Source organism: Heterocephalus glaber, unplaced genomic scaffold (genome assembly GCF_053883595.1).
Source record: "Heterocephalus glaber isolate CG9 unplaced genomic scaffold, H.glaber_assembly_v1.0 deba00001687, whole genome shotgun sequence".
Taxonomy (NCBI): Eukaryota; Metazoa; Chordata; class Mammalia; order Rodentia; family Bathyergidae; genus Heterocephalus; species Heterocephalus glaber.
In genome coordinates this window covers 13818312-13845165 of record NW_028258412.1, presented here as the reverse complement: position 1 = coordinate 13845165, position 26854 = coordinate 13818312, and the positions used below count along the sequence as shown (strand labels likewise).

Below are 26854 nucleotides of genomic sequence, written 5' to 3'. Positions count from 1 at the left end.
TACTATGGTATGTGAGTCAAGCTTCCTTAGGATTCCCATCGTTCTAGACATTTCCATAACCAAAATGTGCCCATCTATCTCAGCCTCCTTCCATAGAGAAGACCATAGAGAGGACAGGGATGGGGCTAGAGAGGCATTCTCCGAATTAACATGGCCTGCAATGCCCTTTTATGATGAATCTCAAATGTTGGTTCGGCTATAATCAAAATAAAGCAAGAAAAATTCTATCACTGAGTGAGATCCTTAGAATTAAGGAGGCTCTGATTTTTTCACTCCAATGCTGACAAAGTGGGATCCCTGTATTCCCCAGGACATTCTCCAAAGCTGAAATCCCCCATTTGCTCTACTATCAAAAGCACAATTAGAAAAAGGATTGATCTGATGCATCTCCCAAGAGACTTTTTCATTAGCCAGTGACAAAGACTGGCTAGAGCAAAAAGTGAAACTTACTGTTTGTGTATCTGAAAATTCCAGGGTAGCATCAGGGATGGCTGGGTCTTGTTGTTCAGTGTTATCAAGAACTTGTCACCTACCTTTGGCAGCCTGAATTTGTTGAGTTCATTTTAGCTTCATTGTTTGTTTGTGTTTTTGGTACCGGGGATCGAACTCAGGTCTTTGCACTTGCGAGGCAGGCAATGGAACCAGTGAGCTAAATCCCCAGCCCTATTTTAGCTTCATTATGATGAGATGGCTACCATTAGCTTTGGCTGTCTTCCTATCAAATGAGCAACACCTGTGGAAGTAAAATGTTTCTGCCTTAATAGCTCTACGAGAAAAAAAAAAAAAGGTTCAATTCAAAATAATGCACAATTGATTCAAAACAGGAAGCCACCCATCAGAATAGATATGACCCATTGACAAAGAGATGTGAGCATCTTATCCACACAAACTGATGCTTGGCCAGGAGTCTTAGGCCTCCTCTTTGCCCAGGCCTTAAGTCAGTATTGAACCACAGGTGTTGAGTGTGAGGTTAACTCCACGCAATCTTTATGGATTGAGAGTGTGGGAAGCAGTGGTTCCCCAAAGGAAAGCCAAAGTGCTTTTACCAGAAGGAGAGACAGATGCTGGGCAGAACAAACAACCACCGTCCACATTAAACATTCTGCTTTTAACTATGCTTTCCACACACAGGGCTACAGGAAATCCAAGCTTTTCGAACCATTCCCCCATTGTGCTGTCACTCACATCCATTTCCTCATCTGGTCAATATGTATAGAATACCTGCTCAACCATAGATACTGGACCAGGCTTTGAAAATTCTAATATGATCAAGCGGGACCCCTGAAAAGGTTGCTCGCAATCTAAAGGAAGGGAAAGGGCACATACACAAACAAGTTGAAGGAACTGCAAGAAGCATGACCAGAATATCACACTTGTATAATCCTTGTAGGAGGGAGCTCTGGCTATATGTTAGGGACGGAGGCTCTGGGAACAAGCATCTCTGTCCCACCTGCTCTTTGTATTGCTCTGGCTGATGTGGCTATTGCTCTTGAAGTTGCCTGGTCTTTGCCCACAAGTTATGGGCAGAAGCAGATGCAGACATAAAATCGCTGGCCTCAGCTCCTGGATCAGCAAATTATCTTTGGCCTACACCAGGACAGCTGCATTCAGCAAAACAGCACTATGCATGTATCTTGATATGTAACCTTAGATCCAGGCTTCTAAATATAAGAGACAGTTTTGGGCCACCAATTACCAAAAAAAAAAAAATCTAAAATCTTCTATAATAGTGTGTACCTTCATGGGTTACCACTAACTCTTAAAAAATGGATGTTGAATATTTCAGACCAGGTAATTACCCTATAAAATATGACCCTGAACCCAGATATTTTTAATTCCAGTTTTGACAAATGCAAAAAGAAGCATAAATGCTACTCAAGCTGGAGAAGCCATAGAAAGAAGGAATTCCCTTTCCAATAGATTGATTGGTTGATTAATGGATGGATTCCAAAAGAAATTTATCAGAGATCAGGAGAGAGAAGTGCAAAATCACCTCTGTGCAGTCTGCATGAGGCATTTGGGTTTCACCCTGGGTGCTTGTTCCAAACAGGTTGAGCACCCTGTCGAGTCTACAGCACTCAGGCCATAGTTTGACTCTCTTCCTGTCCAAGTGTAGATTTTCCCCCATTTACATCCACAGACTGGTTCGCTGCCTTGCCCTGCCATTTGGCTTTTCCCCAAGTTGTCTGCTCCTGACCCTGCCATTTTCATTCCCTTGGAATGACATGGAATCCTGTGAATGGGAACTAGTTGTGCTTTGGTGTAAACATTGGGAGGAGCTCCTTAAAGGCCAAATCTTGCCTCTTGAGAGGTGACAAAAGGCCTGATGACTTAGCATGAAAGAGGACCTCACACAAGTCTTCACACCTAAGAGGGAAGGTAGGTAAGAGCCATTTCCAAAGCTCATCTAAACAATTACAGTAGCCTCCTTACAAGGTTCCCTGTGTTTTACTTTCTGATTGATGGTGTTACAAATATTACAAGCATGGGGACTTCGCCCAAATGTATCAACTTATGGTTTTGGAGGTCAGAAGTCTTAAATGGGTCTCACTGGGCCAAAATCAAGATGCCATCCTTTCTGGAAGCTCTTTAAGAGAATCCCCTTTCTTGACTTCTCCACCTGCTAGAGGTTGCCCATATTCCTTGGCTCATGCACAGGAAATAGTACCAAGAATCAACAAATGGGATCATATCAAATTAAAAACCTACATAGCAAAGGAAAAAACTGAGTGAAAAGACAATCCACAGAATGGGAAAAAAATTTCTCCAGATATTCCTCAGACAGCAGACGACTAACATCCAGAATGTATAAAGAACTCAAAACATTAGACTCCCCCAAAGTAAAAGACCCAATCAAAAAAATGGGCAGCTGAAATGAATATATAGTTCACAGAAGAATAAACACAAATAGCTAATCAATACTTGATGAAATGTTCAATATCACTGGCCATTAGATAAATATAAATTAATTAAAACAACACTGAGATTCCATCTTACCCCAGAAAGAATGGTCATCATCAAGAAATCAAATAATAAGGAAAGAAGGGAAAACAAAAAATATAAGAAAAGAAAAAAAATGGAAACAAAGTCTTTGCAAATAGGGAAGGGTGGAGGGGGTGAAGGGAGGGCAGGGGAAGGGGAAAAAAATAAGAACCAAGAGACTCACATAATGGTACAAGATCCCAATGATGAATGTAACTGTATTGTATACCTAAAATGTACCAATAGTCTTAGTGGAAAAAAAAAGAAATCAAATAATAACAAATGTTGGCAAGGCTGTGGGGTGGGGGGAACCCTTCTACATTGCTAGTGAGAATGTAAACGAGTACAACCACTATGGAAATCAGTATGGAGATTCCTCAAAAAACTAAACCTAGAAATTCTATGTGATCCAGCTAGTCCCCTTCCGGGTATCTTCCCAAAATGGTAAAAGACATCATGTTATAGTGACACATGTATAACCCCTGTTTATAGCAACACAATTCACAGCTAAATCTTGGAGGCAGCCGATATATCCATCAAAAGATGAATGGATCAAGCAAATGCAATATCTACACACAATGGAGTACTATTCTGCCATAAAGCAAGACAAATTTGAGTCATTTGTAGGGAAACAGACCACAATTTTAAGTGAAATAAGTCAGACTGACCCACAAGATTAAATATTGCATGGTTTTTTCTTTTTTGAGAAACCCAAATTATGAATAAAGTGCAAAATTAAAATAGTAGGAAGCAGGGAGATAAGTCTTTCTCAAATTGGAAGAGGGTCAAGAGATGCCGGGAGAGGGAAGGGAAAGGATTTTTAAAAGGAATTAAGATGTATTCTGTACATGGACAAGCTCCCCACAGTAAATGTAATCATTATGCACCACAAACATGTACTAATTTTTTTTATAGTCACCAATGGCCACTCAACCATTTCTCACACTGCATCTCTCTTGTTGTGACTCCTTTGCTTCCTTTTTCCCAACTTAAAGACTTGTCGTTACCTTAGACCTACCCAGATAGTCCAGGATGAGCTCTGTATTTTAAGGTCAGCTGATGAGCAAACTTAATTTCATCTGCTCCATTAATTCTCCCATGCCATGTAGAATATTTGCAGGTGCCAAGAATTACTATGGGGTTGTCTCTGGAACAGCATTATTTTGCCTTTCAGACTCTGTCCCACAACACCCACACGCAGCAGCCAGGGTGACTTCAAAACCTAAAATGAACTCCACCATTCCTCTGCTGAAGCCTACAGGCCACCCAATGGCCTCCCATGCACTTAAAACCCAAATTTTTACCATAGCCTGCAAAGCCCTACAAGGATAGGCCCAAAGCTGTGCTCAGAGCTCATCTCTTACCCTCTCCCAACCTCTCTGCTGCAGCCACTCCCTGGATTTTCTATTGTTCCTCAAATTTGTTAAGATCATTCCTGCCTCAGGACCTTTGTATGTGCTGTTTCCTCTGTCCACAAAACTATTACCCAGATTTTCACATAGCTGGCTCTTCCTCATGCCCTGGGTCTCAGTTTCTGAGAGAGGGCTACCCTAAGTCCCCATCTGAAGCAGCCTCTCCACTCTTAATCACTTGTTATCATATCACCCTGCTTTATTTCCTCCACAAGACTTACCATCACTTACAATTTTCTTGTTTATTCAACTATTTTATTTATTCTCTTCTTTATTGTTTACTTACTTATTCTTTATCTCCTCCCACTATGATGTCAGCATACTGAGGCCAGAGACTGCTCTACAATGATGTATCTGAGCAGTTAGGATAGTGCACAGCACATGGCAGATACTGTACACGTGAAGCATGATCACAGTGTATGGTCAATGTTTACATTTAAAACAATTTAGGGGCTGAGGATGTAGCTCAGAGGCACTGCACCTTTCTGGCAAGCGCAAGTCCTGAGTTTGATCCCTGGTGCTGAAAGACAATTAAAAATAAAAATTTTTTAAATAACATTATAGTAAATAACACATTGTCATTAATCCCCCTCAAAATATTTCTGTCTTAGTGACTTTTCTCATTGGTGAGACAAAATGCTCAACACCCAAAGTTAAAGGAGGAAAGGTTTATCTTGCTCACAGTGTGTAGAGGTTTCAGTTCATAGTCAGCTGGCTCCAAGGCAGGGTGGCATGGCAGAGGGGCACTGCAGAGGAGAAGAATTTCATGGTAGGCAGAAGGCAGCAAGGCAGCAGGCAGCAAGCTACAAGCAACAAATGACAAGCAACAAGCAGCGACCCTCTGTCCTTATATCTTATCCAGGCTACCCACCCTTACCACCCTTAGGGCTGGTGGCACTCACACCCGGGGGGGGGGCAGCCCTAACCCTAGCGTCACACCATGAATCAACCTCAGCATCACATCCTTGATCCCAGAAGCACACACCTTAGATCCAGCCTCCTCTAAAAAGCTCCACTTATGACTACATGAGGCTTTGGGGGAGACTTCTAGATACAAGCCATAGCAACTGCCCTCAGTTCAAATACACTTATCCCATTGTTCTTACCACTATCTGAAGCAGTTCTGGAAGTCCTTTTTTTTGAGTATCTTCCCAAGATGTGATCAAAACTTCAATGAATGCAGCTGCCAATTGCCATCCAATAGAAAGGCAGGTTTGTAAAAATATTACAGTGTGTCCTTATCCACCTTATTCACTGGACCTGGCACCATGCGACTTCTCACTCTTCCCCAAAGTCAAAATCATCATGAAAGGTAAACATTTCAAACCGATCCAGGACATCAGGGTAGCCACGACAGCACAGCTAAACACACTCATGAAAGAAGACTTCTAGAACAGCTTCAGAAAGTGGCAAGAGCAATGGGATAAGTGTATCTGAAGCAAGAGGGAGTGTTTTGAGGGGATTCATGGCAATATATCTTTTACTATAATATTTTTAATTAAAATGTTCATCTTATTTTTTGATCATACCTCACATTTATTGAATGAGTGCAAAGTTTCTCCCATGTACTCTTCACTTAGCTAATGTCCATTTCTTGGTCTCAAATTAAATTCCTCCTCTGCCTCATATTAAGCACTCCTTCTTCAGGGACACCCTTCTCTGACATGCCAACTCCTCCAGAACATGAGGCTCTCCCTTTCGCATGTTCACTCAACCCTAGATGTAATACTTCAAGCTCTTATTACCATGGTAGTTAGACACACCTTGTGTAATTATCGTTTAACATCTGTTTTCCCAACAGATTATGCACCCACATGAAGGCAGGAACCCAGTTTGTTGTGTTCATCTCTGTATTCTTGAAGCCTAGCTTGGTACCTAGCACATAGTAGGTCTTCTGAGATTGTGGATGGATGGATGGATGGCTGAGGGTGTAAAGGCAGGGAGAAATGGAGGAAGAGAACTGAATCCAAGATTTCCTCTATCATTCTGGCTTCATTTTTACATTGCAATCTAACAGATTTAAACCTGAATTTTGAAGCAAGAGGAAGCTAACAAAGGTTCTGGCTGAAAATTCCATCCCAAAACATTCTCGCTTGTTCCACCACTTATCATGAGAGTTTAACAAAAGCAAGAAATGAAAATGCACCTATACTGAAAAGTTATTTCGAGATCCACACCCAAATGAACGCAGCCAGTGTGGGTGGCCTCTCCCTAAGGCCTCCTTTGAGGCTATGCTGCCCTCTAGTGTAGGCAATGGAGAAAGGCACCTTGCGGGGGGGGGGGTCCCTTTAATAAATAGCACATTTCTTTTGCCTTGAACACACAGAGTTGTTTTTGTTTTGATTTAATTATATGGACCTAAAAAGAAAAAACCGGAGGGAAATAGCATGCCTTTCTTTCTTTCTTTCTTTCTTTCTTCCTTCCTCTCTTTCTTTCTTTTTTCCTTTCTTTCTTTTGAGACAAGATCCATTATCTCACTATGTAGACCAGGCTAGCCTAGAACACAGAGATCCTCTTGCTTCAGCCTCCCAAGTGCCAGGATTTATCGTGATTTTCATAGAGAAAAGAAGTAACAGAGGTCTTGGGAAATAGCTTAGTGGTAGAGTGAATGCTTAGCATGTGTGTTTGATCCTCAATACCATCAAAAAATGGAGGGGCAACAAAACAAATTGAACTAATGCCATGTGCGTGTGTGTGCGTGTGTGTGTGTATCTGTATGTGTGTGTGTGTGTGTGTGTGTGTTGCTAGGGATCCAAACCCAGTGCCTCAGAAGTGCTAGCCAAGTGTTCTACCACTGATCTACAACCCCAAACCCTAATGCTTTTTAAGATCATATATTATGTCACTCACTATTGTAAGCACTTTGTGCTATACTGCATTTAACCTTCACAAGAACCAACAGCGAGAGGTATTTCCTTGCCTGTGACCACTAATACAAAACATTAATGTATAATCTGCTGCTTTGGAACTAGATTTTTGGCTTATTGCTATCTCTAGTACATGAAGTTCACACCCACCTCAGGACTTTTGCACTTACCATTTCCCTCTACATAAAATGCTCTTCCCATGCTCTTTGGCATGACTCCCTCTTGTCATTGGGGTCTCAACTCAGTTGTCACCTCAGAGAGGACCTCCGTAATCATTTCGTCTAAAAGTATTTTCCCTCTCACTCTCATAGGATTACGTTTTGTTTTCTTCATAGTAATAATCACTCTGTGAAACTATTGAGCTTGTTTGTTTGTATATATGTCTGCCACATGGAGCCCTTTAGTTTTGCAAAGGGATGACTATTGTCGGCCTTTCTATTTTATTTTGTGGTTTTTGTGGGGGGATTTTTTGGGAGGTTGCAGTACTGAGAATTAAACCCAGGACCTCACTCATGTTAGGCCAACATTGTATTGCTGAGCTACATCCTCAACCCACATACACACACACACACGCATGCACGCACGCACACACACGAACACATTTTTTTTTAACTTTGAGATACAGTCTTACTAAGTGGCCCAGACTGGCCTCAAAATTGCAATCTTTCTGCCTCAGGCTCCTGAGTAGCTGGAATTACATGTGGGCACCACCGCACCCAGCACCTAAAACAATGCTTGTCATATATTGGCTCTCCATAAATATTTGTGGGCAAAATGCTGTAGAATGAATTCACTTTATTTCTGTGTCAGTAACTCTCTGTCACAATGGCATCTGCAACTCAGTAAGAAGAAAACACAAGAGTGTCTAGCAAGAAAAGATGGACACCTCTCTTGCTGTGGTTTGGATATGGTTTCTCCCTCAAAGATTTGTGTGCTGAAAGCTTGGTCCCCAGTGTAGAGATGAATCTTTAATAAGAAGTAGGGCCTAAACTTGGTGTGGTGGGACACAGCTATAATCCCAGAACTCTAGGAGGTTAAAGCAAGAGGATCACAAGCTCAAATCTTGCCTGAGTAATTTAAGGACTTAGCAAGATCACCCTGTCTAAAGTAAAATAAGGGCTGGGGGTGTAGCTCAAGGTGAAGGCTCTGGGTTCTATCCCCAGTACTAAAGAAGAAGGAGGAGGAGATGGGAGAAGGAGGGAGGGGAAGGAGGAGGAGAAGGAGTAAAGAGAAGGAGGAGAAAGAGAAAAAGAGAAAGAAGGAGGAGGTGGAGAAGGAGAAGGGCTTAGTGGAGAGTAACTGGGTCATGGGGCTCCACCCTCATGAAGGGCTTAATGCTACCTCTCAGGAGTGAGTCAGATTTCCTAGGAATTGATCGGTTCCTGAGAGGAAGTTGTTATAAAAAACTCAGGCCTGCACCCTCATCCTTTGCTTCCTTCCACACGCTAATTCCAGATTGTGATCAATGAGTAAATAATGCCTTTGACACAGCCATGCCCTGACATCTACTACCTGGGAAGCCTCCTCCCTCGTTCCCTAAGACAGAATGGTCTGACACCTACATCAGGAGAGAATCAGAGAAAGCAGAGGCATTTCTGATGCTTGGGGAAATCATGAATCATTATCACATAAGTAACCTCAGAAATGACCCAAGAGAGACTATGGGGACCTAAGCAGACACTCACAATTGGAGAGCACACCCCACTTAGGAGTTTCAACTTGGTGCAATAGCTGACACCAATGGCAATTTCTCTATCCATGAATTTGTATTTCAGTAATGAGATCGAACTCAGGGCTTTTGCACTGAGCTACATTCCCAACCCTTTTTATTTTTTATTTTGAGACAGGACAGCACTAAGTCACTAAGTTGCCCAGGCTGAGCTCAAACGTTCAGTCCTCCTGCCTCATTCTCCCAGAATACCGAGATTATAGGGATGCACCACCATGCCCAGCTAAAAGAACATTTAAATTCCTTTTACTGTGGGAAGTTACTGAAGATTGAACCTAGGGCCTTGATCATGCTCATCTACCACTGTTACAGTACATGTTATATACTACACTACGTGCTCAACTACCCAGCCCTTTCTTCGTCCATGAAATTTTAATACAACATGCCACAACTCTTCCATCAGCAGTTAAATAGACCTCTGTACTTTACCTGTTCGCAATCTCCCTGAGAATATAATCGTCAGTTTGTCACGCACGGGATCTGAGTCTCTGAGGCTCAAATGAGGAACTGAACCCGCCCCTTTAAAATAAGTACACAGGTTCGCTGACTACCATCATGGAAAAAGAATTTTCAGGATGAGACAGTAAAAAAGAGGCATGAGAAGGATCTATTAGAGGAAGACAGGATCCACTTAAGAATGGACTTCAGAAAAAAAAAAAAAAGAATGGACTTCGGGTGCTCAAAGAAATGAGCAACAATACAATTGGGGTAGGGCGCATATTTAAAGGCTGGGTTTTGGGGGGGGGGTTTTGTATTAAATTCTTTATTGGTACATTGTAGGTATACAACACAATTACATTTCTCATTGGGAATTGTACCTTTACATAATGCATCTTGGTTCTTATTTTTTCCCCATTCCTAGCCCTCCCTTCACGCCCTCCACCCTTCCCTATTTACAAAGACTTTATTTCCATTTTTTCCATTTCTCATCATTTTTCCTTTCCCTTCTTTCCTTTCCCCTGCCCCTCCCACTATCCCTACCCCTTTGGACCTTTTCTTCCTATTTTACATTATCGATTATTCATTCTAATAATTGGCACATTTTAGGTACACAATATAATGACATTCATCATTGGAAATTTGCACCTTTACATAGTCTCTCTTGGTTCTTATTTTTCACCCTTGCCCAGCCCTCCCTTCAACCCCTCCAGTCCTCCCTATTTACAAAGATTTTGTTCCTATTTTTCCATTTTCTCATATTAATCCCATTCCCTTCTATCCTTTCCCCTAGCCCTCCCACTTCCTTCCCCTTTGCCCCTTTTCTTCCTATTTCACATGACCTATTATACATTTTAGACCTTATTTACACTTTCAGTTTCTCACACCAGAGAAACTATTCGGTATTTACACATGTGTGTCCTATTTATTTCACTTAAGAGTATGGCCTCAATGTGCATCCACTTAGCTATAAATGTCTCTAATTTCTCATTTTTTATGGCTGAGTAGTACTCCGTTTTATATAAAAAAAACCCCACATTTTCTTTATTCAGCCTCCAGTTGATGGGCATTTGGGCTGTTTCCAAGTTTTAGCTATTACAAACTGTGCTGCTATGAATATGGGCGCACATATATCACTGTGGTATGATTCTTTTAAAGGCTGTTTTCAATGTGGGTGATCTCGGATGTGTATTCTCACTGACAGGTTACAGTGTAGGCCATCCACATGGGTTTGAAGTGGAGACAGGCATTAGACATACTGTCTCCACTGCAGCTGCTTTTTGGGAGGAAGGAAAGGGAAATTTACAGGGGAAAGGGAACGGGCAGGCTCATTTGCCCCTGAAACGGAGTTGCCCAGGTTTTCTGTTTTAGGAGAAGGACAAAAATAAATAAACTGGGCTTGTGTTCTGAAGCTGAAGTTTTTCTTTAAAAGTACAATTTTAAATTCTTGATTTCCTGGTCTCCTTTCTACCTAGGTTTATTTCTTCTATCCTACCTCAAGTTGAAGCCATTACAAGTCAGACTATCCCAAACATATCTTTCTAAAGTTTGTGGAAATTCATCTACCTACTTCCGCGTGATGCAGTAATAAATAAACAAAGCGCCCAAACAACAAGAAAAAAAAACCTCTGAGCTCAATGAAGATTAAAACGTCCCTTTTCGAAATTTCACTGTTGTTCCCCATCATTTAACTGCATGTGTTGTATTTGTGAAAGGTATTCCAAATACCAACTACCTCTGATTCTTATGGTCAGTTGTTTCTGCTGGACAGGGGCCAGGGCCACTGTCAGTTCATAGGTTGGATTTGCACAAAGTGGAAAGAGGCACCCGTTCCTTCAGGCAACACAGTCCAGAGAATGGAGCTCGGGTGAAATCTCAACCCTTGCTTGCCTCCTCTGGCAGACATCTCTGCACAGGACACACCTGTACAAACCCAGTCACCAGGCTGTCCTTTTGATCAAAAACCACGGACATCTTCAGGACAGCACTTAATGGTGTTTGGTATCAAGGGTTCGTGCTTTCACTGTTATCTAAACAAGAGTAGAAGTCTTGAAACTTCCTGTTGCATTGACGCATCTGCATAGCCCAGATAAGGAGTTCACAGCTCATGTGTTCTTCCTTATCTCTCAAGTTGCTTGAGAGAGAACCCAAAGCTCGTGGTTTCCTCACTGTTCATTGTGAGCAAGTCAGGGCTACTATCAGAAAAGCAGCTCAAAGAATATATTCTGGGTCATCCACAGGATCTTGGCTTATTCAGCAAGAACATTCACCCTTTCTAATTACAGTACACTGACTAAATTCAGACTGTTGATCATCAGGTCCAGTGATCCTTTCCTGGCTCCTGTCCCCTTCCCTGGCCTGGTTTAAGTCCCTTCTGGGCTTCTGTAGAACTCCTTGCCTATCTGTACTACTGCCTTCCTGTGGGTCTACTGAATGGATTTTGGGGGGACCAGAATCATGTCTTACTTATTTTTGTCTGCATCCTCACAGTAGAAAAATTTTCAAACAATACAAATGCATATAAACTAAAAAGTGGAAGTCTTCCCACTATCTGCTATTTCTAATTCCATTCCTCTCACCAAGGGAGCTACTAACAGAGCATTGTATATCCCATCTCCATTTGCAAGCAGAGTGACGCTAATAGAAGTGCTAACCATTACTGAGGCTTTACTAAGAGTCAAATGCTGTGCTAAGCACTTTTTATGTTTGACCCCAAGTAATTCACAAAACAAGCCCGTAAGATAAGAATTACTCTTATGCCTCTTCCACAATAGAAGAAGTCGAGGTGACAGTTAACTAAGTGGTAGAGTCAGAAGTTGAACCGAGGCATGCTAACTTCAGGGCCTGTCCTCTTAACCCTGTTGTTCGGTCACCTGCTTTCAGAACTTGCAATGTCATAGACACTTCGCCATAGCTACCCACACAGTTCTATTTCTTTCTTAATGTTGCTCAAAATTCTCTAAAATCCATTTAGCAATTCTCTTATTGATAAACTTAAAACTTTTCCAGTTTTTCCTCTTTTCTTATTTCATCAAATCTAAGATTTCTTTGATGCTAAGAGGCACTCAATTTCAAGGAGATTAAAATGTTTTTTAAAAATGCATTTTAGAATTATTATATTATGGTCTTAGAAGATAATGCTGCAAATGAACATGCTTGCATATAATTTTTCATGCATGTATTTCTGTAGAAGTTTCCTAGAAGTACAACTGTATGTAAAAATGAAGATGCATTTTGTATTTTAATAGTCAAATCCCCTGTAGGAGACCATATGTCAGTAATGTGTGTTTCCATTTACTTAGCAAAATTGTCTGGTATAAATGTTCAGTAGGCAAAATGCCTGATGCAGCCAAGCAAATTCCAAGTATTTTGTGATACACACAAAAGCAAACCTAGATAAAAACTAAAATACGACAGTGACAGTGAGGAAGATTAGAATATTTTAGTATCATCTGTGTACGAGGTTCTTGCTGAAACACTGCCCACAGTAAACGACCAACGCTAATATCTTATATACCGAATGGTTATGTCCAAAATGATTACAAGATATATTGCAAAAGAATTTATCAAAAGGCTGAGTGATGTTATATACCAAGTAACTCCAGTGTTTTATAACACTCAAGCTACTACACGATAAGAAATTTTCGGAATTCTTATGGTCTACCCTTTTTCAAACACCTGCAAAAATACATACCTGTACCCTCCAACTTAAATTTTACCTAATCTCCAGAAATTATGATTTGGCAGATCTGGAGTTGCGGCTGCAACTTTTTAAACAAAGACTCCAGATGATTCTAATGCACTCTAAAGCATGAGACTCACTGCTTTAAACAGCTTTAAGAAGAGAGGTTACTTAATGAGATCTGCATTTTAGAAATATTCCTTTGGCGGCAGCGTACAATCAACTAGAAGTGGGCTAAAACATCTTACAGCCTCATCACTGAGCCCAGGGCGGGCAGAACAGCCCAGACCGTGGGCGCAAGCGGGCGCCTCATGCTGGTTATCAGATAACCCATTCTGGGCGCGGTCCTGAGCGGCCAACTGCAACGGCGCATTCCTAGGAGGCCGCCCAGGGGTTCCAGAGACGGCGCCATCCCAGACCGGAAACGGAAGTGAGGTTGAGTGAGCCTCGCGCGCTTTGCAGATCGCCGCCGTCCCTCCGGCTCTAGGCGGTGTCAACTCGAGGAGTCGCCGGAAGCGGAAGTTGCTAAGGGGTGGGGGAGTTGTTGGGAAAGTGTCAGGTTTTCCTCCCGCTTCTTAGTTTCGAGCCGCGGCTACCGGAGCAGGTAAAGCGCGGTTTTGAGACCTCGCCAACTCTGCTGATCTGCTTAACCCGGCTCCTGGCCCGAACCCTCGTCTAAGGGGCGTGATACCCTGGTGCTCCGACCCTTCCCAAGGTCCTAGTGACCCCCTGGTCCCGGGAGTCCCCTGTCCCCGCTCCTTGCCTGGAGTGAGGTTTCGTCTGGCTTCCCGGGTCCCCGAAGACCCCCACCATGGGCAACACGAGCAGCGAGCGCGCCGCGTTGGAGCGGCAGGGTGGCCATAAGACGCCCCGGAGGGACAGCTCAGGTGGCACCAAGGACGGGGACAGGCCCAAGATTCTGATGGACAGCCCTGAGGACGCCGACCTCTTCCACTCCGAGGAGATCAAGGTGCGGAGGGTAGGGGACTCCGATTCCCGACTCGTAGTGAGGAAAGGGGCCCTCTACTAGATTCCCGCCACATCCTCTAAAAGTCACCGTGAGAACCGGGAGGAAGATGGTTTCTCACCGGCTGTACTTAAAAGCCAGATGGTCCTTTAAGAGCCCTCGTAGCAGTCCAGGAACTTTGTGTCTAATTACCGATATGGGAAAGGCACCCTGCGGGAGGAAGAACTCACTTCGTTTAACATCATTAAGGAGAAGGAAGCTCTGGGACCGGGTTTCAAATTCTTAATTAAAAGCAGCAAGGTAGCAGTAACTGTGCACTAGTCTCTGCTTTTCTCTTAGGTATAATTAATTTCACAGAAAGATTTCACAGAAATCTTTCCTCACCTTGACTCAGACTGGTGCTCTTGTAAAAGTTGGTTTGGTAGTTGTTCATTTTGGACACAATCCAGACCACACACATAAGCTGAAAACAGTTGAGTAGCTGACTGCAGTTGTCACAGATGTTTAGTTCTGACAACTGGTTCATCCTGATTTTTTAGTACAGCGCAGAAAAGTAATTTCACTTGTGGAGGTCAGTGGGTGAGTTTAAGTGTCAGTCTGGAGAAACCAAGCAGCTAGTAAACTTCTTTCCATGTTATTTAAATGTGGCTTATACCTTAAGCAGCCAAAAGCAGACATTTTTTGTGCAGGTCAGACTTGGACTTACTGCTGCAGTCTGCCTTATCAAAATTAAGATTCTGGACTCCTGATTCAACCACATTCTTGTGCTCATCTGTTTCCTGCTGTAGGATCCAGTCCAAAAACACTTGTTGATTCTGTCAGATGAACTAATTCCTTAAAGGAATAAAGTAGGTTTAAGAAGAATGAGGGCACCCCCACCCAAAATAATCATCATTGTGTGTCAGGTTAATAGCCTAGGAATTTATTGCACCTTCTCTGACATTTTTTTCCAGGTATTGGCCTGAGTGATTACATTATCTCACACCCTCACTAGAATCTTAGTTTTAAGTCAGACTTTAAAAAGCCTCCTTCCTTTTTCATGGCCCTAAATCCTGTGATTTGAACTTGTTTTCTGAACTTGCATTCCTGAAAAGGTGTGTGCACTGAACTTGGAGTCATATTTCTCCGGCGACTTGACGTAACCTTCCCCATAGAAGTAATTTTGTCCCCCCAAGGCTATTCAGGAGACCATAAGCAGGAAACTACTTTCCAACCCCCCCCCCAAAAGAGTTTAGCATTCAGGTGATCTGTGGGGGATGAATTTAAGTAGCATCCTTCCTCATTTCATCAGAAGTTACTGAAATGTAGCAGACTGAATATTCTAGGTACCCAAAAAAGTCATGGATTCTTTTTTAACTACCCCAGTTCACTATTTTGACACCAATTAGTGATCACATCCCCCTAAAGCCATTCCAGTCTGTTTTTCTTTAATCTGAAGATCTTGTTAGAATTCAGAGAATGCATCTGTCTTTTAGATAAGCTCAAAACAGTGTTTCAAATGAGGGTGCTAGAAGCCTGCTAGACTCCCTTAAGTGTTTCTCCCAGCCTGGAACTCCTGCTCTTTTTGAAGTCTTTGGCTTCTGACTAGGAAAAAAATGTAAAAGATCGGTAACCAAATTTATTTCACCCAGACAGGATAGAATGTGTTTCTCTCTTAATCCCGAATGCCTGTTATTGGGCACTTAGGGAATCAGTCTTTGCTTTATGTTTCTCCTCTGTACCTACACCGCATTCGGTGATTAACATTTCCTTTCCTCACAACCTGGATTTGCCATTTCTCAAGTCGACAGTTCTGGAATTGTCCATAATAAATTTTCATGTACTTTAATGGGGCTTTATTAAGGGAAGAAAGTGACATTTAGTAAGCCAGCCTTTTATTCACTGCAGTCTGCTTCCAAACAGTTTTTATAGTTTCCTGTAGAGGGTTTTTTTTTTTTATGTGAACCTATTTAGTAACAGTAATAATAGCTAATAATTATTAAGCACTCACTACGTGTCAGATACTATACAGAGCATTTCACTCGGGAGTGTCTCAGTTTTCACAACAACCTTAAGAAATAGTTATTTTAATTATCTCCTTTTTATGGGTGATGAAACAGGCACAATGAGTAAGGGACTGAATCTAGGTAGCACCGCTTCCCTCTTTAGAATGAATTGTCAATATTAGGTTAACAGTTTATTGTAGGGAGCTCACTAATGGCTTCCTGACCCTGAGTAAACTGCCGCGCTTCTAGGCTCCAGAGAAGGAGGAATTCCTGGCCTGGCAGCATGATCTGGAAGTGAATGATAAAGCTCCTGCTCAGGCACGGCCTACTGTATTTCGATGGACAGGGGGCGGAAAAGAAGTTTACTTATCTGGGTCCTTCAACAACTGGAGTAAACTTCCCCTCACACGAAGGTAATTGCCTGGGGGAGTGTTCGTTTATTTATACTTGCCTTACCCCATAGACACCCATGTTTCTAAAGGATCTCTGCTAGTGAATAGAAAAAGAATGTTTTTATAAAATGGATGTTGAGTGAGGAAATAATTTTGCTTATTAACAAACTGTAGGCCTCAAATCCAAGAAATCTCTAGGTTCTAAGCACACATTTTTTAGAAGAAGGCATCTCTTGGCGGAGAGTATTCCCATGTCATAGGCATCTCTCAGTTCAGATACTGAGCTATATATTTCTCCTCAGGTCTAGTCGTGCCATAGAGAGAGCATTGGGCTGGGAATCTTGAGACAGATTTGAGCCCACATTGTCTACACAGTCACTTCATACCTGAGCCTCAGAATGCCTATCTGTGAAAAAGGAGTATTAGGGCCGGGGATTTAGCTCAGTGGTTTCGCCGCCTGCTGCGCAAGCGCAAGAACCTGAGTTCGATCCCCGGTACCAAAAACAAGGAGTATTAGATCAGGTGCTCTCTGAGGTTCATTCCACCTTTGACTCTGCGTTATTTTTCTTTGGGGGTACATGTTATGTAGGTCTCATTAGCAAGGACATAGTAAGATACCTCTATTAGACACCCTGGCATGGATTTCTGACTCAGATTGCCCAGGAGAAAACACCTTCACTAATGAGTATTCCTGATGAAATGAAGGGAGAAATGGTGCCCTGTTGGTCAGGCCTGATTGTTGTCAAGGAGCTCCCTGCATTTCCAGCAGTGACATTAGAGAAGGAAGGAGCCACTCTGCAGTCAGTAGTCACAAGTCAGTTCAAGCCAGGAAACAAAACAACTAAATGAAAGAGGTTCCGGGAATCTGGATGTTTGTGTGTCCTGTTAAATTGATCCTCTCTGCTGCCCAGGCAGCCTGACAAAGGGTAAAACCGGGCAGCTTGCTATTTGTCTTGTGTTGACATCCTCCTAGGCATTCAGTCCTGCCAGGTGGTATTGTGCACACACAAAGGAGAGAATCCCAAGGGTTGGTTTGGTGACCTTCTAATGTTACCTCCTAGTATGTGATCAAAATGAGTTTTCAGCGAAGTCTCTTACCCTGCCTGCTTCCTTTTGTAGCTTTTCTAGATTGATATCATTACCCTAAATTGTCTAAATTGAGTAAACATGCTTGCTGTCCTGCAGGTGAACTCTTGGTTTTCGATGGAACTATTGTTTGTTCCATGGCTAGTTCAAGCTAAGAGGGCAGCCCACCCAACTGAAATGTTCTGCTTCCTTTCTCCTTGCAGCCACAATAACTTTGTAGCCATCCTGGATCTGCCAGAAGGAGAGCATCAGTACAAGTTCTTCGTGGATGGTCAGTGGACGCACGACCCTTCTGAGGTACTCTTCCTCTTGCCCTTGGTCCTCTGGGTGCCTGCACAATCCACATAAATCACTTTCCATTTTGCCCTGCTGGTAAGAGTCCCTGTGTGGCTGAGCAAGATAGCACGAGTTCTCAGGCTGCTAGCACATCTGACTAAGATGAGCAGAGTGGCTAACTAGGAGATGAGACCTACCAGCCAGGAATTCTGAGCCATCTAAGGAATAACCCCATAGACCTTCCGTGTTATGATTTCTACCTGTCTATCTCTTCCCAGCCAATAGTAACCAGCCAGCTTGGCACAGTTAACAACATCATTCAAGTGAAGAAAACTGACTTTGAAGTATTTGATGCTTTAATGGTGGATTCCCAAAAGTGCTCCGATGTGTCTGGTATGAACACAGTTATTTTGTACCACATGTGTGCAGGTGGGGGCTGTGGAGCCTACAGATCCTCTCATTTCTCTTGTCTCTTGCTCTTGAGCTAAAGCTGCCCAATCAGATGAGTAATTGTAGCTCCAAAGGGCCACAGCACTAATTCCTAACTCTCTCGGGTCAGGTTGTTGAAATATGGCCCCAAGGGAGCTGTAAATTGTTCTTGTCTTCCCAGGTATTTGCTGGGTCCACTTGGCCACAGAAAACAGAAAGTGGAAACAGAAACAGCTTGGTGTCATGCCAGAGGCCGGGCTGACGAGGCCCTGGAGGGAGGGACATGTTGGGTCAGTGATGAGCCAGCACTGGGGAAGCCTGCCAGCTTATTTCCCACCTCTGGTGCCTAGAGAATTTCACCCTGACAGGTGATAAGCGGACACCTCAGTGACCTTGGCCTTCACTTGTATAGTACATTAGCACCTTGCCAGACTCCTTCACAAGGAAAGAAAGCAGCTCCCCACAGAAAACAGGTTATACAGTAAGGCTGTTCTTTCTAAAACTCGGCTCAATATGGTCCTAGCAAAACTTTCCCACATTTCAGTAAATTGCTTTTCATCCAAACCCCACAAGAGGAAACTCCCTGGAACTTTTTTTTTTTTTGGTACCAGGGATCAAACTCAGCACCTTGCCCTTGCAAGGCAGGTGACAGCACCACTGAGCTAAATCCCCGGCCCTCCCTGGAACGTTATATGTACAATTCCGAGAGATAGATGTGTTGTAATCTGAAGTGACAGTGCCGATTATAATTCCCCTTGTTGTGTCCAAAGGCTTAAACAATTCCTGGGGCCTGTGGGAAGCATTGAAAAGATTCCCCAGGACTGGCTGGCTGTCTAAGAAAATGGATTCACTTCCATTTATAGAATGATTTTTCATCATCACCTGGCTGGGCCTAGAGGTTCTGCCACCATTTTCTCTTATTGTTACCAGTCCAGAAATCACAGGGGTAAACTCACTGTGGTGGCCTTGCTGTGGCTGACCAATCAGGTTGTTAAGCAGGAATTAAAAATCCAAAAATAGTGTTCTTTTTGGGGATAGCTAACTCGTCTTTGAGAGAGATAACCTACTCTTTTTTTCAGACAGGTAAGAATTGGAGCATGGAGGAAGTACCCAAATGTAATTTTAGGTCACATACCAAAGCTTTTAGTCACCCTTCTGCACTATAGATCACCTGGGGAAAGAAAACAGACTCCTCACTGCTGATAGACCAACTTCAAGCTCTTGGGAGCTTATAGTTAGACACAGTTTTCTTAAAATATATATTTACTCCTTATGGCTCATAATGCATGTATGCTTTTCTCAATTTTCCGTTGTGATGTGGTTGGATCACGTGAAAGGAACCACTCCCTAGAAAATGCCACTGAGGGAATTGGCAGAGCCAGGGCATATCAGGTATATTCTGGACTAGCCCAGGGATCAGGTGACCAGAAACTCATCCCCAGTGTTCTTTGAATAATGGCTCAGTACCTTCCAGCTAGCCAAACATCCCTAAATGAGCTGCCTCAACTGGTAACCCTGCCTGTCCAGAAGTTTCTTAATTATCTCTGTAATCAAGATACTCAGGCAAGAGCTTGAGAGGAACCTGAGTATGATGGGGTTAGAAAGCTTTTAGAAAAAACTTCTTTTATTCTGGCTGGTAGTGCTCCTAACTTGGGATTAGGCAGCTCATCCTCACTTGAAGTTTTGAGCTTTGTGGTATCTGCCAGCCCAGCCTGGAGTGAGCAGAAAGCCTTCTGTGGACACATGAGGTCAAGTGATTGAGAAAAGCCTCCTTATTAGTCTGGCCCAGACTCCCTGCCTTTGCCCAACTTCCATCTTCCACCAAGGCATCTGAGTTCACTACTGGTTTTTATTCCAATCACCCAAATTCCAGAAGGGTTTTCTCATTTCTGCTGTTCTTCACTTTTGGAGCCTCTGTGTCTTTCAAAAGAATATGATTTTGTATTGAGGAAACAAGAGACAAGGAAAGCTAGATGACAACACCATACATTAAATGAGACTGCTCCCAGAACTTCTGATTTTCAGAATGCCCTGTCCCCTTCTCCCAACAGAGCTGTCCAGTTCCCCACCCGGACCCTACCATCAGGAGCCCTATGTGTCCAAACCAGAAGAGCGGTTTAAAGCACCACCCATTCTCCCGCCACACCTGCTCCAGGTCATTCTGAACAAGGACACGGGAATTTCTGTGAGTACAAGGCCCATCATCCTTCATGGCCATACTTACCTACTCCTTATGTCCACTTCTCCCAAAGCCTCTGGTCAGCATCTCAGTGTCACCATGGGTGTAAGCTGCCATGGTCCACCTCTGACAGTGGACAGGCTGCTTGTAGGAGGAACTTCCTCCCCATCTTACAATGCCTTTCTGAACTTTTCTTCCTTGCCCTTCACTCCTGCCCCAACATAAGCCCCATTCCATTTAAATTTCATGATATACCTTCATAGTAAGGTACATATTAGAGCTCTTCCTCTGGCCTCCAGATTTTAGAATCTATTTTTAATCATGAAATTGCTTTCAGAAATATGAGTGCTCTTGGATCAAAATATGAAGTCCTTTGGAAAATTAGTATTACAAAAAAGGTATGTGTGTCCTGCGTCCTAAAGAACAGCCAGTTACTTCCTTGTAGTTAGTTTTCCATTATCTTTCACCCAGATTACCCATTCCACTTAGCTCTGGAATTATGGCTTGGTTCAAGCCACCATCTAAGGAGCATGTGTTTTTATGGTGCTTAGTGTTGCTGTAACACAGAACCTGAGACTGGGTCACTTATAAAGGAGATATATTTAACTTAGGGGTCTAGAGAATGGGAACTCCAAGAGCATGGCACCACCATCTGCCAAGGGCCTTCATGCCATGTTTGTTGTTCCATGGCAGAAGATAGAAAGGGACACAGTATTGTAACAATTTGCCTTTGAGATAACTGACCTACTTCCATGATAACATTAATCCATGCTCCACCTTTGAGACCTAATCACCTATTATTAGGCCCCACTTCCTTCATCACACTGGAGATGAATTTTCCAACCCATGAACTTTTCAGGATATATTCAGCCATAGCAGGTGCTAAAGTAACCATGCTGCTCAGGACCCCACCCAGAGGTGGAAGACACGTGCTAAGATGAGCTGAATGTATATATGTGGTGGTGTCCAATTCAACAGTCAGTGCTGGGCCGATTTTTGTTACCTGTCTCAGTGAGACTCGTCTTTCTTGGGACACCAGATTCCCCTCTGTGCCAAAAGTGCACCAAGCACCTGGTTGACAGCACAGCTGAATTGGCCATTCTGGTGTGCACCAAGAGGAGGCCACTGGTAAGGACCGGTGGGTGTCAGAACCTGCTGGGCCACCCAGGTTTCTAGCACTAAGCTGGCAACATCTCAAACAAGTAACAGGTGAAGAACTGCAAGGACATTTGGTTTCCATCTTAGAAGCACTTGGACAAAGCTGCTTTCCTTAACTGTACTGTTACAAAGATTTGTAGATTAAAAGACAAACAGTGCCTCCCAAAGCTGTTGTGGTAATTTTCCTTTTCCTTATTTATTTTTTTAAATTTTCCTTGAAAAGGGAAGCATGAGTAGCTGGCTTCTCTGATGGAGACCGCTTTTCAAAGTAGGCTGGCCGAGGGCCTGAGGATGTGAACGCAGGAGTGACCACATCAGGACACTTCTGACCAAGGTAGCACTGAGCTCTAACACTGGTTAGACTCTGGTTATAGTTACAGTACTCAGTGGCTAACAGTGTTTGTGCCTTGAACTAGTCTAAATGCTTTCCATGTGTTCTGATTTGAGCCTCACCACAGCCCTGTGAAATAAGTACTGTCATTGCCTCCATTTTATGGACGGGGAGACTGTGGCACTGAGAAGTTAACATCCCAGGGAGAATATTTAAACTACTTGGAGGTTTTCAACTAACCGTAGTCCCCGCACTGTACAGTAGCTCCTCTTGCACTTACTGCTCCTGTCTTATGTTAGCCAGCATCTCCCCATCACCCCTACCCCCTACTTCTGTAAGTTCAACTTTTTAGATTCTATGTATAAGTAAAATCTGTACCTGGCTTATTTAACATGTTTCCAGGCTCATCCATGTTTTTGCAGATGACAAGATTTCCTTCCTTTGTAAGGCTCATTAGTATTCCATTATGTGTATATATACCACACCTTCATCCACTGACAGGTTGGTTTTCCATGTCTGGGCCATCATGAGTAGTGCTGCAGTGAACAGGCAGATGTCTCTTCAACATGCACATTTCATTTGTTTTGGATATATACCCAGAAGTGAGATCGCTGGATCATGTGATGCTTCTGTTTTTAATTTTTTGAGGAACTTCTGTACTGTTTCTATAAGCTATCCCAATTTACATACCCATCAACCGTGCACAAAGAGTAGATTTTAAGTGTTTTGATCACAAAAAAGGATCAGCGTGTGAGGCAGTATATGTATTAATGGTTCAGTGCAACCATTCCACTATGTAGGCATATTCCAAAACACCATGTTACACACAGTAAGTTAGTACACAGTTTTATCTGTCCATTTTAAAAATTAACTCTTAAAAACCCTTAGTCACTTAAGCCAACATTCAGGTGAGCCAGGGGGGTGCCAGTTCCTTGCTGTCACCAGCTGCCCTGAACAGCCTCCCATGGGGGCTCACTGGGTACTGTTGACGGAGTAATCAGCCAGCCTGTGGGATCCTCAGCCTATAATGAGGTCAAGTGTGGTGCTCCAGGCTCCTAGACAATGGCAGAGTTGGAGGCGTGAAAGAGCTTTCCTCAGAGCCCGTCTCCACATTCCTTTTTGAGAAAACCAGCATGTATAGTTCTGGTAGGATCACAAATTTCTTCTTCTGAATTTGGAACTCCTGTAGGACTTGTTAGAATCCAGCTTCCTGGGCTCCCCCAGACCTAGACCAGAAGCCACAAGCACTCAAGAAGACCCTGCCCAGCTGTAATGGGGGTGCCTCCAGCTTCTTCACCTAGGGAGACTTGTTCTCATCTTAGTCCCACACACAAGGCGAAACCTGAGTTCTTGCCTTCACACCTGTGTTGGACCATGAGCGTCCTTTGGGTGGCTGTGAGACCTTGAGCTGCTTCGGGGCTGGGTTGTAGAGCTTCCCCCAGTGCTGAGTGACTGAGCACAGCCTCTCCCTTAAAGCAGGGACTGCTGATTGCCTACAAGCTTTTTTTTTTTTCAGTGTGTTTCTTGGCGGGGGGGGGGGGGCAGGTACCAGGGTGCGAACTCAGGATGTCGCGCTTGCCAGGCAGGTGCTGTGCCACTGAGCTACATCCCCAGCCCTCCATGTTTCTTATCACAATGAGTTAACATCTATAAATGTTGGGAATGTACACTGCGGGGGGAACCACGGATGTCTAACTTTTCTTAAAAAATAAGAAGATATGGCCAGGCTAAGTGCCAGTCCTTTTACACTGTAATAGTGTCTCCTGCAGTTATCCATGTTATTCTTCAAGTTCAGTGTCTGAGTCTTAGAGACCTAAGTGTGAGCTCCACTGCTCAGGAGCGTTTAATATAGATCACGTCTTTCTACATTCCCTGAATGTGCTTTCAGCAGATAGCTCCTTTCTTCCTGCCCCTTCACCTGTAAGGAGACAGGTCTGCAGTGTGTACTTCAGGGGCCAAGGGAAAACCTGGCTAGAGACACACATTAGTGCATCCAGCTGGCACAAGGGGTCCCCTTCAGGCAGGGGAGGGCACAACTGTATGGGCTTATCTGTCATCTTGGACAACCCCTTCTGCTGCTCAATTTGGGATGAGTTCCCTCCTTTCCTTTGTTGCCTGGTACCATGAAGTAAGGGAGAGGATTGACTTCCAAATCCTAAATGCTCACATCTGCCTTTGTTCCCTCACAGTGTGATCCGGCACTTCTCCCAGAGCCCAACCATGTCATGTTAAACCACCTCTACGCACTATCTATCAAGGTAACGACCTGTCATTGTTAGGGTCCTCGGTGTGTGCTTTAAGGACTCCTAGAGCCAGGAGTGCCCAGGGGAGAGGGGGGCTGATTTAAAGGGCAGCTTCTAGGGCTCAGGTTCTGAAGGGAGGCCTGGGAATTTGTATTTTTCTTAAGCCCGACAGTGATTTTCCTGCACTGTAAAGTCTAAGTCCCTGCATGCATCCTGGTTTTGACCATTTCCACCCTCTTCCTTAGGATGGCGTTATGGTGCTCAGCGCAACCCACCGGTACAAGAAAAAGTATGTGACCACCTTGCTGTACAAACCCATATGAAGAGCTGGAAGTCGACAGTGGGCCCCAGGCATAGCTGGCACCACCAGGCTCCCCACGTGCATGCTTTCCACTAGAGGAATGGACTGTCAGCTTCTCATTTCACACTCTCTCTAAGACATTGCATACCTGCCCTATTCCTACTTGAAGGTTTATCCAGGTGCCTCAGCTCTAGGAGAGCCTGGTTCTGTAACAGTCCTCTTAGCACTTGGCTGTGAGGCTCAGGGGCTCATCAAGGCCAACAGAGGCAGAAGGGAAAGCAGAGGAGCTGCAGCCCTGCAACAGTGTACAAGGTCGGGTGCAGTTCTAAGCACACACCCTCTCAGCTGGTCGTGGATATTCTTCTAAAGCCAAAAGTGAACACTAGCCACCTTGCTGGGAAAATTGCAGGAAGCAGGGACTGAAATCACACAAAATTTCTAACTGTCTGTGCATCTTTTAAGGCCACTGGCCTGTCCTTCCAGAGGCCTGGCTGTGGAGATCGGAATAAGTCCAGTCTTACCTGCCCTTCAAATCAAAGCAGTAGATTCCCTCCCTTTGTCTGCTTCAGGGAGGTGTAATTTCTATTGAAATTAAAAGCTGTCTGATTTCCAGATGAAGTTTTACAATTGTTTCCTACACTTTGTGCACTAAATATTACTTTTTTGTAACCAGAGGTGGCTGGCTGTCCAGCCTTAAGGCAATAAGTCACCACGACTAGAATATAGATCATGTGACTGTGCTCAGCAATAATCTGTTCCCAGAACAGACTTTTAAAGCTGCCGCTGATTCCTCCATTAAACTGAATGATCTTGAGGACTGACCATCATTAGCTGGAAGATTGTCCAGCTCTTCCAGTCGTAATGAGGTGGCAGTGTTACCATGACAACTTTACAGAGGTACCCAACCTCACTTCGGGAGACCATCCTTTCAACCAGAGTGGACCTACTTTGGGCACAGTCTCCAGGGAGTTCCCACACATGTGCCTGTTGGTGCATGTTCCTATCACCCAGTCAGCAGAAGTTGTCATTATGCCATTTGTTCTTGCTGGGAGAGGGAGGAACAAGTTCACTAGCATGCATATCTATTTGGTAAACCTGAGTTCTGGTACCCTTTTTTGTTACTGTTTTCAAAACACTGAATTGCTGTCACCTTGACATACAAGTTTCAATAAAGCTTTGTAAAGATAATTGGACATGCGTTTGGAGGAAGCTTTGATTCTCTTCAGTTGTTCAGATAATAGACTAGTACTTTTCGTATCTTACTCCGTGTCACCCTTGAGGCACTGGAGTGAGTGAGCGGGACTGCTCCAGCTGCTCACTCCTACTTACCAATTAAGGGGCCTCTGAGACTGAGCCCTATGAACCGCTCACTGCCAAGGGAGTAGCGTCCTGGCTCGAGCAGGTAGGCAATAGCCCCAGCCAGAGCTTTTGCTTCTTGCTCATAAGCCCTGCTCAGGAGCCTGGGATCCTGAGTTTGTGGAACACCAGGACATTTTTGGAATCACCTGTTAGTAGCTGGAAGGGGCTCTGTCCCTCTTCCCAAAGCATGGAAGGTTATGGGTGTTCTTTAACACCCTTCTCAGACATCAGGAAATGTTTTCAATAAACAGCAGAAAAGGGTAGCCCTGGATCATAAAGGTCCATAGAGATGGACAGAAGACTGGACCGCACTTCAAGGTGGGTAATAACCAGCCTTACCCAGAAGACGAGCAATGTGGAACCTTCCATTCCCTATCTCTAATACAGAGATTATTACAGTAGACTAAGAAAACAGTGCTTTTCAGAATTGGATACATTTTAAAATACTACTGAAGGGCCGGGGATTTAGCTCAGTGGTTCTAGTGCCTGCCTTGCAAGCACAAGCTCCCAAGTTCAATCCCTGGTACAAAAAAAACTATTGAAAACACATAGCTAAGGTGAAACTACAAAGGAGATACAGTCAAACATTAGAAAAGAAGCCCTGTTGGTAGACTTGAGCATAGCCCCTCTACCCATGGTATGGACTGAGAAAGGATGTCAGTGCAACTAAGACCCAGCTTGGGACTCCAGGGCTGGGTTTGACACCCACACCCAGGCAGGGGGGCTCCCTGCGTGAGTAAGCCCACCACACTAGTGCTGCCCTTTCTGTAACGGCCGAGTGAGGGCGCAGAAGGAGCCATCAGCCCCAGACTACAGGCGGAAACAAGAAAATCCAGCGTACAAATTAGCTCTGCTTACAAAGTGTTGAAACACCCAAGCTGAAAATGCAATGTGAAAACTAGTTCAGAGCCAGTTACCCTGTTAAGAGTCTCAGACTTGGGACCAGAGGGAACATAGGTGGCTGGGGTGGTAGAGGGCAGGCACACCCTCAAATCACAAGGAGGCATGTGTCTGAGATAGCATTCTTCACATTCTCTA

The 26854-nt window shown here is 43.8% G+C and overlaps 1 protein-coding gene across 1 annotated transcript; it reads left to right on the top strand.

Annotated features, from left to right (window-relative positions):
* Positions 1–13539: 13539 nt before the first annotated feature.
* On the top strand, positions 13540–25650 carry Prkab1 (protein kinase AMP-activated non-catalytic subunit beta 1). Its single transcript, XM_004843689.4, has 7 exons — positions 13540–14080; positions 16312–16475; positions 17744–17837; positions 18095–18209; positions 20297–20430; positions 24103–24171; positions 24402–25650. The coding sequence occupies exons 1-7, from the start codon at positions 13922–13924 to the stop codon at positions 24477–24479; spliced, it is 813 nt and encodes a 270-aa protein (XP_004843746.1). The 5' UTR covers positions 13540–13921; the 3' UTR covers positions 24480–25650.
* Positions 25651–26854: the final 1204 nt, after the last annotated feature.

Coding starts and splice junctions, on each gene's coding strand:
- Prkab1 (XM_004843689.4), top strand. CDS start 13,922: ATGGGCAACACGAGCAGCGAGCGCGCCGCGTTGGAGCGGCAGGGTGGC. Junction 14,081..16,311: donor TCCACTCCGAGGAGATCAAG/GTGCGGAGGGTA, acceptor CCGCGCTTCTAG/GCTCCAGAGAAGGAGGAATT. Junction 24,172..24,401: donor TCTACGCACTATCTATCAAG/GTAACGACCTGT, acceptor CCTCTTCCTTAG/GATGGCGTTATGGTGCTCAG.